General features: G+C 41.5%; 1 protein-coding gene across 1 annotated transcript in view; it reads right to left on the bottom strand.

Moving 5' to 3' along the window:
• The window catches only part of LOC113007389 (amine oxidase [flavin-containing]-like), a 58,057-nt gene that overhangs the window by 15,720 nt on the left and 29,877 nt on the right, over positions 1-12,460 (bottom strand). Inside the window, exons 3-4 of the mRNA XM_026143897.1 lie at positions 8,662-8,756; positions 8,254-8,391 (exon numbers count right to left, since the gene is read on the bottom strand). Of these exons, the coding sequence (XP_025999682.1) occupies positions 8,254-8,391; positions 8,662-8,756 (233 nt within the window). The remainder of the gene's footprint in view (positions 1-8,253; positions 8,392-8,661; positions 8,757-12,460) is intronic.

Here is a 12,460-nt window from a genome sequence, read left to right as displayed (position 1 = left end):
ATCTTGGACCACTGTAACACTTGTTGGTGTGTGAACGTGTATATCAGTGTAAGCTGTGAGAGCAGTAACACTAGAATATGCATACACAAAAGCACAAACATGTGCACACACAGAGCACATACACACTGCCTGACAGTGATAGGTGGGAGCTGCTTTTGATGAGGCATGCTGCCATGGAAACCAGCCAGGAAGCTACGAGTGGCGTGTGTGAGTCTGAGTCTTCGAGTGGATCTTACAGAGATAGTAGCTAGGGAGACACAGTCACATGGGAGCTCCCATACACCAGAATGGATTCATTTAGGGTTCACATAACATGCCACAACAGCAGAAATAGAGAAATGTGTTTTCTAACTGCTGTCTGTGTTATGCTGGTGATATTTCGCAGCGCTGTTGTAAGTAGGTTAAGTCAATAATACATCAGTGCTAGGGACAGGGTGGTGAAGATCACGAAACCATGCTTCATTGTCAATCAGTCGCTAAATAAATGGACTAAACAAAAACCACAGAGAGCACACAGTGTTCTTGATCAATATGTTACCCAAGTAATCATAGCACAGAAGACTTCTCGTCTTTTCCTGTGCCTGGATGTTTTAAATTCAACAAGGAAAACACAGGGTGGCTTTTTTAAATGCAGCCAAGTGAGATCTAGAGCAGGGGTAGGCAACCATTCTGATGGCGAGTGCCATTTAAAATTTCCTCAGAGGTCATTTCGCCATATGATTGCATTAGCAGTAAATTTAATAACGCTCTATATGAACAGTTACACACTACATAGAACCACTTTGTAGAATTATATTTGTTCGCAGATGTTGGCAGCTATCAGCGAATAGTTATCAGCTATTTTGAAACAAAAAAAAGACACTTTTTATCCATAACACCAAATGAACTGTACAACAGAAAATACAAATGCTATTTATGGTCTCCTCACAAGAATCCATCCATCCATCCATTCGCTTCCGCTTATCCTTTTCAGGGTCGCGGGGGGCGCTGGAGCCTATCCCAGCTGTCATAGGGCGAAAGGCGGGGTACACCCTGGACAGGTCGCCATCTGTCGCAGGGCTAACACACAGGGACAGACAACCATTCACACTCACATTCACTCGCACATTCACACCTAGTGGCAATTTGGATTATCCAGTTAACCTATCCCAATAAGCTGCATGTCTTTGGACGGTGGGAGGAAGCCGGAGTACCCGGAGAGAACCCACGCGAACACGGGGAGAACATGCAAACTCCACACAGAAAGACCCCGGCCTGATGGTGGAATTGAACTCAGGACCTTCTTGCTGTGCGGCAACAGTGCTAACCACCGTGCCTCACAAGAATGATAAGGAAAAATAAACTAACCCAATATGGCATGTTTGTTAATACAGAGACACACATGTTAATGTGATCTCTGGTCTCCCACTCAGAGACACAGGTCTCCGAGTGTCCAGCATTCAGACGGCTACCTGAGGACACTCATGTGAGAGAAAATCTGCTCACACAGATATGTAGAGCCAAATACTGTCAATAAGGCCTCTGCAATGTTCTGAAGACAGTTAAACTTGTCAGGTAGTGATGTCCAGCAGGTGAAAATGCACAGCTGTGGATTCCAGCTGCTTCGATGTTGCATTAACTGGCATTAACTCAGCCAGTTAATGCGAGACAAATCTAGCTGCTCATTAAAGCTTTCTGGTTTGATCAGAAAATAAAACATTGGTCCATACACCTGAAAGGCCCAAAAGTGCATTGTGTCTCGAGTCTACGGATGTATCCATGTATCTCCGTGGTGCTGATGCTGTGCTGAGCGGACAGCTCCTGAAGCTTTTGAAGTGTCGGAATGTGGAAAGCTAACAACGTCCCTCTCACCAGTAGGCTAAGTTATTTTTAGCCAATTACAAGTTGAATCTAGTACTTGGGGTTGTTAGTTAAGATACCGTCATTAAGAAGCAGCACAACTAATGTGTCTATGCAAGCTGATTTGCTATGTGCACCGCTGGCGCGGCCATTTATTTTTTGATGCACCTTCTCAGATTAATTTACTGCGTGTCGTGCCCAGGGCTGGACTGGGACAAAAAAAGGTATTAAAGTCATAAAGCCTTTGAATGAAAACAAACGCTGTTGTGACAGTGATGTAAAATCTTGTTGGTATATGTATGATTTCTATACATTTTACATCAGATAAAAACTTTGGTTGTAAGCTTCAGATAATTATTTAATAACAGCCAGACATTTTAAATGAGAAGAACAAAGAAAAGTATTTCTTTGTGCCCCCCTTTCCCTGTTAATGCCCTACCTGCCCCCCTGGCAAAACTTTGCTAGACCCGCCCCTGCACAGTTACCAGCTGTCAGCTACTTAGAAAAGGATCCTGGTGTTATTTGTCTCTCAGAAACAGTTCATAACTTCCCTTCAACTCATTCATGTCACCTAAAAGGTAAACCTGTTTCTCCATCACCTGTTCAGCTCTGATGATTCAGTAAGGACATCTCCTGGTTTCATCTTCATGTTTCCCTCTCACCACATATACAAATCGACATCATGACCAGCAGCTTTACAGCTGTGGCTCCAGCAAACATCAGCTGATACTAAAAATTAATATTAAATAAATTCTAACAACAGCTGATGAAGCTTAAACGTGCTGTTTAGCGCGACATCCGACGGTTTCCTCTTTCTGGCGCAAAGTAGGCGATAAACAAGAGAGAAAAGCCGATCAGCTGATCATTGATCAGTTTCATGATTGAAGTAGCAACAGGAGAGAGAGGGGGAGAGAATGAGAGAAGAAGAGGCAGCTGTGCAGCAAAGACACAGAATAACTCCACCTTTGTGTCTTTTTTCATTCTAGCTGAAGTACAGGACAAACTGTGTTCCTTCTCAGCTCAACTTAGACTTAGACTTAGTTCCTCCTACGCCGGGCGGCGCATCGGGCAGCTCAACACGAAACTCGTAATAATATTTCTGAATGCGGGACGATTCCGTTTGTACGGGACGGTTGGCAACTCTACTAATTAACCTTATGAATAAAATAAAGTTCACTATCAGTAACATCATAGCACCGACCCAGCTGTATAGAAACTCCATCATGCTAGCTAGTACGCAGTACGAGTTATTGTAACTGACTGTAAAAAGTGAGCATAATGAAAATAAACTCCACCTAAACTTGGTTTATATCTGACCCAGATAGACTGCAGGTCATAACTTCTTACCTGAAGTTCAGTTCACCTGACGCTCGGACCGGCGGCCGCCTTGGGTCTCTCCTCGTCCTGCCTCCGATCTCCCTCATCCACGTGCAGCCTCCACCACTTGTTAATTTTACTGAATCTGTGGAAGCTCCACGATGCCACCACCAAACAACTGAGCTATTTTTACACACCGGCCAGCATCTGGCCAATCCAACACCTTTCATTGTTTATACCGTTACAAAAAAATAAAAAATCATCGGGCCACCGAGCAAATGCCCATTACAGTATGCAAGATGGCCAGTCCAGCTATGGCCGTGCCATCAGTTAACCCTGCCTAGGGTTGCCGACCCCTTATCTAGAGTATTATTCTGCACAGACTGTATTTTTTAGCAGCAGCTGTGCAAGTTTGAAAGAACACAGGTTTACTAAATGCTAAATAACGTGCTCCTTTAAAAATAACTTTCTGACAAATAAATACTAGAGCAATATCATCAGCTGCCACTCCAGTGTACTCTAATCCTGCAAATGAACACCTACTCCATGGTGTTTAAATCTGCACCTTCAGTGAGCTATGCATAGTGTAGCAACAATCTCTCTCGGTTAGAGGAAGGAAGCATGGCATATGTGGCATACCATAAAATTCACTTTAAGGCTAGAATTGGAAAAGCGAGGGAAGCAGTGCTTTCCAAGTCAAATCTAAAAACTGGCATCAATTAAAACGTGCCAAGGTGAAAGCAATCTCTCTCCTTTCATCTCAAACAGCATTCTGTCATTCCAGCCTGTCGCTGGAAGCTCTGTTTGCCTTGGAAACGGCTTGCATTGGAAAATGTAGCACGTTTCCTGTGTGTAATGTAGATAAATGTCTGGTATTTGGTGGAAGACTAGTGGGAGACCAGCATGCGAGGCAAACTGCTGCTAAAGGTAGCTAGCTCCTCTTTCTTTTTAAAAGATCAAATGTAGGCCTATGTTTCTGTGGTTTTGTAGAATGACATGCATTACTGTAGATTAAACAGAGTAAAAGCTTTAAATGAGTTTGAAATTACCTTAGCCTTAAACATTTCCACTATTAGTTGTGGTCCATAAAACACTGACAAGGAACATTTTTCTGTAGAATAATTACTTTTACTTTACTTATTTATTTGCTTTTGATGATTTATCCACAATTTCAATCATCAATGCAGTTATACATGTAATGAGGTGTTTTCATAGTGGTTTATTGTCTCTTTTGCTAAAGTAATGGTTCTTTTAAAAAAACAGAAAGAACCATCGAACACTCGTCACCGTCAGCTATCACTAAATATTTTTTACTAATATAATAGAAATAATAATATTTTACAATTCTTCGGCCAGGAATGAGTGCAGAAAAGTAAAGAAATCTATGTGGAGTGTTATGTACTATACATGGTCACGGTATCTGTTAATCTGATAATCTGTTAATACCATATGTTTTAGTGTGTGTATGTGCGTGTGTGTGTGTGTGTGTGTGTGTGTGTGTGTGTGTGTTGGTGGAGGGGGGGATATATTGTAGTGTTTCATATGTGCATTTTGTTGTGCACACACCTAGAGGGCAGAAGTAATAATAATCCACCCGGTCGTTAAGTGATGACGTGACGAATCCTACTTCCAGGCCTAAAGTAGTCTGCGTTTAATATGGCTTTTGTGTTGTTAACATGTTTAATGTTATGTATTTTCTTCTATTTAATCTCAAAAATGTCATGGTCCGCGGCCCGGCGTCCGGGGTGCTGCTGGGATGTCCACGCCCACGAGCGTGGCTGCTAACCCCACACCTGCATCCCATCCCAGGCGATCACCAGGTGGACTATTTAATCCTGCCCTACCTGCTGCTCCACGCCAGTCCGTAGTCGCCTCTCAGCGGTAACGTACGCCTGCGGGAAAAGAACTCTTATGACAAACTCTCCATCGGACCTAACACTGTTTTTTCCCTGTGTACCCAGATCACAACTCGGCGTGTTTTTGTTTTCATCGTGAGACGCACACTCCACCTTCCCTCGTATGCTGCCTTTTTTCCGCACCCCAGTAATCTGTCTCTCTTTTTGTTTTACAGCCTCTCACAGCCCCGCTCTCGGCGTTCCCTGCGCGGTCCCTCGGTTTCTTCTGGTTCCATACGTTGTTTTTCAGGCTACCCTCACGGGACACCTTTAGTTGCAATAAAAATTACTTTCTTTATTCGCTCCTACCCTAGTGTGTGTGTTCTGCTACTGGGTCCTGCCTGCGCTCGGAACTTCGGTTCATGACAAAAAAAGCTCCTAAAACAGTCACTGATCACTGTTGACCTCCCTCGGCTTTTATTACCGCTAATCATTTATTTAAGCTCAGTTTTTAAAACCTTAGGATGTAACTACAGCCCAGCCCATGCAGCAGTATATGAATGACTAACCTCGTATTGTGGATGGATTATCTCAGTTGTTCTCCTGGCTGAAGTTTGGTCCTTTTACAGCATCCTGCCATGCGATTACATTTGTTCCTGATCACCGAGAACACTCACGTTAACTTTTATCGAGTGGAAAAAAAGTTAGCTTGTTTATATTATGCTAACATAGCTGTGTCGCTAGCGGTCACGTAGCACATCATTAGCTACAGCTAGCCAAACTTCAGTAGTTTAGTTTTCTGTCTTCATTTGTGTTGGAAGTGATAACAGAATTGTACGTTTTAATTTGTTTCCAAAACCCCGCAGTCAGGACATGCTATATTGTATTTAGATAGAAGCTAGCGAGCTAACTTCCTGCTAACTTCTAACTCAGTTAAATGTCATAAATTCCGTTTTCATGGATGCCTGGATGTTAAACTCAATTGTTACACCTGGTAGAGCAGAACGCTGATCATTTTATTAAAGATGAAAGACTTTAGACAGTTTTTCAACTCTCAGTAATGCCATAGTGATCGTTTGATATATGGACCTGCAGCGGAGTTTAGACCCAGACACGGCTAGTGACGTCAGACTTAACGACCGGATTGGACTGGCTTTGAAGTTATAATTCAGTGACTGAAGATAGCCAACATAGGCACTCTCCATCCACACACACAGAGAAAGCTCCCAGCCACGTTACTCAGCCCAGTGATTTACAATAGGGGTAGTTTCACCAGGGGACATAGTAGCAATGGAAAATTAAATCAGGTAGAAGAACACAACTCTGTTAAGGACAGTGGTGCAGCCTCACTAATGAGATATTGAGCACAGAATAACAAGAACAAAGAAATATAGCCTGAGTGTCTCTTTCTTCCTTTCCTCTTTGTTTGCCTTTCAACCACTCAGAAAAGAGAAACTGCATTACTAAAATCCCTCTGGCAAAGATTAACATCTCCAGTCACTAATGCTAAAGAAGGGAGGAGTGGTGGCTGTTCTGTAGACATATAGGAAACCACAGGAACATTTGGTTTTCTTTTTCACAGTACCTCAGTCTTCTTTAAGTAATCTGGAAAGCAATATAGGGGAGATATATGGGCAATAGTGATTTAAACGGCAAACTTTAGGGCTGAAAATGCAGCCAGAATAGAATAGAAAAGTCCCGTATTGTATTTGTACATGTACAACAAAATTGTGGGTGCCCCATGCCAATTTTGCAGGAATAAAATTTAAATAGTAAGACAGCAGGAATAAATAACAAACATGAGAAATATATAAAATCAAGACTAATATATACAAACAAGAGACAAAAGACATACATTAGAGCAAAAGTTGGAAAGTCTGTGTGTGAGTGGCCTGAGTGATGAGGGTTACTCAGACCATGGCTCAGATTAGTGGCTGGGTGGGCAGGAGTGGAGTTTTTTGTGGCGTATTGTTTGTTAATAGTCCAAATGGCCCAGGGGAAGAAGCTGTTAGTGAGTTTGGCGAGTCAAACAGGAGGTGGGCAGGGTCACCTGTGATGGCCCTGGTTTGTCTGAGACAGGAGAATCTGGCGATGGCCTCCAGGTGTGGCAGAGGACAGCCTTTTTTTGGCAGTATTAATTACCCTCTGCACAGCCTTTCTGATCTCAGTTGTGGGCCCTGTGTACACAGAGCATGCTCTCCACTGAGGAGCAGTAGAAGCCCAGCAGTAGCTTCTAGTCTAGGTTTTTCTTCCTCAGGACATGGAGGAAGTGCAGCCGCTGTTGGGTCTTCTTTACCAGGGTGTTTACCGAGCTTTAACCTAGGAATAAGAGGGAAAGGGGCATCTGAAGGAGGTCGGTTTGGCGATAAGGATGTCTGGGATTATAGAGTTGAATGTGGAGTTATAGTCCATGAAGGGCATCCTCACGTAGCTCTTCCTGTTAGCCAGATGGCTCTGCTCCACATATTTCATTTTTTTCCCCCAAACAACTAAGAGTAAAAAAAAAGATATTCCTTGTAGTTGGTCATTAGGTTTGCACACATCTCAGGAGGGTTTTGGCCCTCTTTACAGAAAATCTCTAAATGCTTTAGGTTTTAAAGCCGCCTACAGCACATTTTCTACAGGACTGAGGTCTGGTGTTATAACCAGTGTGTTACCATTGGTGTTCTTGGTAACTGGTCCCAGTCTTGAGATCATTAACAAGCTCCTCCACTGCTATATGTTCTGTCTGACCGTGTGTGGGGGGGGTGGCTAATTTTTTTGATTACAGTCAAGTGAACTAAAGTTAACAATGATGATAACGTGACAAGTTATTACTTCGTTGTTAGTGCAAACAAAAAGATTCCCAAAAAATGCTTCAAACTCTACTGCTGATGGCAAAGAGGCTAGCTCTGTTAGCTCATGCAATGTATTAACGTTGCAACTTTGGTCAGTAAATATAAAAAAGTCAAGCTGACAGGAAAAGTGCCAGCGGCAGAAAGTGGCAATTGAAAAATGTTGATAAAGATCCTTGTTGCCATGCCTACTGCGTGATGCCAGAAAAGTAGCAGAGACTTGGATTTCCTTTCTATTGGATAATGGGTCAGACTCAAGATATGGTGCATCATCTTCTGAAAACTGTCATCATTTACTCCATCACTTAAAGTGAAGAATACATCTGGAACATGTCATGAGTAAACATCTGTCATTGAGTACACAGAGATGACATAAACCAAGAAAGCTTGGAGTAGAAAATTATCTGCAATAAAAAAAAGACACTCACATTAACATAATGCACCAAGTTCTCCTGCTCGTTGACTTTGTAGGTCTTTATGCCATACTCTTTGGCCAGACGGAGGATGCGGTTCTGTGTCGGTCCAATGTAGGCACCGCCTAGATCAACCCACTTTGCCTCCTTATTCTAAAAGACACATACTCGCAATTAGATCATGACAAAAAAGAAAGAAATGTCACAGATATTTCTGAAAAGGCTAACTGATCTATGCTTGCACTTCTACGCTCATAAATGACTTGAATGTAAATGTCATTTTTTTTCTGTATGCCCATTAAAAGCAATAGATACACTATCTTGGTTGTAAAATTAAAAAGGCTGGAAAGTATTTATATTACTGTTACTGATTGTCTCTTTTATGAGCCGCTCCTACAGTAGTATTGACACTCTTTGCTTTACCTGCACAGTGAAGGTACGACCACCAACCCGGTCTCTGGCTTCCAACACTACAGGATCGAGCCCACTGGCTTTCAACAGCTTTGCAGCACTCAAACCTGCAGAAGGACAGAGACACCAACAGGACTTAAACATAAGGATTCAAGCAATATATGTGCTTTCTGTACTTGTAAAAAAAGCAATAGCAAAAGGCACACAGGGATTTTAAAGGTCTTTTAAAATTAATGACAAAAAGGGCTTCCAAAAATCCTAATGCTAGTTAGGACATTGTTATACCATCAACAGCTATTCCCACTTTAATTGTTTTCCGTTGTGCATTTACACTGATTAGCTTTTAGGTAGGCATGCAACTCTTAAATACAATTACATAACATTTGCTTTTCAAATGAACTGAGAGAGCTCTGGGAAAAATGGAGGGGGAAGGATGGGTGGGGGCTGTTGGGGAATCACAAACCAGCCAACCTGCTGATCATGTGGGGAGGAAGAGCTAACAAAAAAAGCACTGAGTACTCATTGGTTTAGCAACCGCAGAGTATACTGAAGAAAAACAGCTTTTCATACACTGACCTCTGGCACTCCTAGTTATACTTTAATTCAATAAGACTACTAAATGAATCTAGGCATGAACACACACACATGCAGAGAATTAGAGGGCAGCATATGGCTCTGAAGCGCTGATCTACAGGGCTGCTAAACACACAGAATATTGTTAAGAAGCTGTTCTTTAGAAGGGGAAACTGGGAGAAAAGGTACACCAAATTAAACAGCTAGACTGAGAGTCAATTCAAATTTGAAAATGTTGCTTCAAATCATTGTCAATGTGGACATCAGAGTCTGGAGCGAGGTGGTGGAGGCTCTGCCATGGTTTGGGGATGCATTACTGGCAGTACAGCAGGGCGATATGGCCAAAAATATTTATCACAATATATATTTGAAAATTTGCGATAACGATATAACTGACGATATAATTGATGCGAGACAAAATACAACTCCACAACATTACTAGCGCAAAAAGACAACCTTCCATTTATTTTCACTTAAAGAAGAAGCTGGTTTTTATGTACATTAAAGCTTTATAAAAATGTAACAGTGCAAATGCAAATTCCTTGCTGAAAGTTTAACCAAAAGGCATTTCCAGTAGAAATGGGCTGACACATCCTGAGCATAACCATGTATAATATCCACTGAAGTTAAAAAGAGGTGCTTTGCAACATTAAACTGCAGTGTGCAGTACGTATTTTTCGGACCATAAGGTGCACGGGATTATAAGGCACATTAAGCGAAACAAAGCAGTCAGATAAATCAAACTTTATTAAACTCATTCTTCTTGCTTCCTCCACTTCTGTACCATTGATTCATTAATTTTGAATTATCTGGCAGCTGCTCTATTCCCATGTTGTTGCAGTATATTAATGACTAACCTCGTATTGTGGATGGATTATCTCAGTTGTTCTCCTGACTGAAGTTTGGTCCGTTTACAACATCCTGCCATGCGACTGCATTTGTCTCTAACTATCAGGAACCTTAACGTTAACTTTTATAAGTGGAAAAGTGTTAGTGTTCGTCCTCCAGCTTCACTGTTTATGTTATGCTAACATAGCTGTGTCGCTAGCGATCACGTAGCACATCATTATATACCAGCTAGCCCAACTTCCGTAACCCTACAAACGTCACTGCTGTTTAGTTTCCTGTCTTCATTTATGTTGGAAGTGATAGCAGAGCTGTACGTTTGAATTTTTTCAGAAATCTCTCAGTCAGAACATGCAATATCATGCTTAGGTAACTAGCGAAACTAGCGAGCTAACTTCCGCTAGCTTCCTGCTAGCTTCTAACTCCGTTAAATGTAATAACTTTTGTTTTCATGGATGCCTGGAAGTTAAACTTCATAGTTACACCTGGTAAAGCAGCAATGCTGATCGTTTTATTAAAGATGAAAGAATTTAGACAGTTTTTAACTCTCAGTGATGCTGCAGTGTTTGTTTGACCTGAAGCATACGGAGTTTAGGACCCAGATTACTCCCAGATTTAAGAGCATCTTAGTCCGACAAATACGACAATAACGACGGCCGCTTGCATGTTCTGCAAAAAAATGTGCTTTGTCGTGTATCTGACGGACAAACACCAAACCAGTTCCACATCACTGAAGTTGCACCATTTTTACAAACCAATTCTGGTTCATCTGTTTCACTCAACAATCGGCCATGTGTGTATGAAAACAAAGGCACTGCGCATGCGCGTTTTACTCATATTCTATCGCGATATTTCATTTTCCTATCGTTGCTTAACATTATACCGGTATTACCGTGAACGGTATAATATGGCCCAGCCCTAACTGGCAGTGTGGAAAAGTACTTTCAGATGTCAATCCACCATGGCACTGTGAATAAAAAGATGAAGAATCGCCTATGAGCAAGTAGTTGGTGACAGTGTGGGGGAAGAACTCCCTTTTAACTGGAAGAGACTAAAGGAAGTGGCAGTGAACAAATGGCGGATGACCGGCTTTTGATTGTGAGGGGCAGCCAATTTGGAACAAAGTAAGGCTTAAAGGTAATAGCGTGTTTTATTCTTGAGGATGAGCTGAGAACTTTGTTGAACTGTGCAAAGCTACTGGAGTCTAACAGAAAAAAATGTTAAAGAGAAAAACAGGCACTCTTTAATAAAACAAAAATGAGCATGCCAAAAATCACACAAAAGCCTACATACTGCATGTTATATTCAATGCATGTTCATCAGCAGACACTGATAAATGAGGAGCAGAGAAGCAGGGGGTAACTTGTAATAGAAAACAGCACAGAGCAAAATGTCTCTACTGTCAGCAGGTACCCACATCTGTGCAAATGTTTTCCTGGCTTTCGCCCTAAATTCCCTTCTGGCCTCGCCATCTTCACCCCTATATTCTTTCCTGCCAAATCTGACTAAGCCCTATTTGATCTGGAAAGGTTTACATTAGTTTAAACAGAGTTTATTTTGCATTACCCAGCGTCAGCCTCCTCTCTATGTACAAAAGCGCTCAGCCTGTCAGGCTTTGCAGAAAGCATTAGACTTGACCAGGAGGAGGCTCACAAATCTCCATTAAATTGATGCTATTAACCTACACTCGGCTCAAAAGGTCACTCTCTGTCTTGGAAAACAAAGAGCATCTGTCTGCATCTCTTGTTTATGCCTACAGCAATCGCTGCAAAAGTAGCTTCCCGTTGGACTAGTCCTTTGATCAGAAAGCTTATTTATCCAAATCAAGGCTTCACTTTTTATCCCCCCTTTTCTTCAATTAAAAAACATGGTACAAACGCAACTAATAGATCAAAAAGTGATCATCACTTCAAAAGGATGCCGGCTGAGTTTTCCCCTTATGTTTACTTCCATTCCCCCAACAACAATAAAGAAAATGAACACACTCAGGCCGAGCTACTTCATGGACCAAAAAGCCAGGGAGGCAAGAAAAAGAAAGAAAATAAAATAGAAACCATCCAAGAATCTCAGTCAGAAATCAAAACCAATCATACAATTACTTTTTTTCTTCACTACTGCTTCATGCATTTGCTCTTTCTGTCTGTTTATACAGATAGAAAATGTTTCTGAATTTCTGTCTTTTTGCAATACTTACTGCAGTAGTTTGTTATGTTTTACATTCAAAAGGTCAGAAGTCAGGTCTGGAAATTATGTTGGTGGTGGCAAATAATAATACAATAAAAATATTAGAAGCTCACAAAAAATTAAGCTAAAATCTGAACTGCTTTCTACATTTTAAAGAAAGACGAATTTTGACCTTAAATCAATGTACAATGGCATTTTTATGGAGATA

This window comes from Astatotilapia calliptera, chromosome 16 (assembly GCF_900246225.1).
Source record: "Astatotilapia calliptera chromosome 16, fAstCal1.2, whole genome shotgun sequence".
Taxonomy (NCBI): domain Eukaryota; kingdom Metazoa; phylum Chordata; class Actinopteri; order Cichliformes; family Cichlidae; genus Astatotilapia; species Astatotilapia calliptera.
The sequence above is the reverse complement of the archived record's forward strand: the minus strand, read 5'-3'. Positions and strand labels throughout refer to the sequence as shown.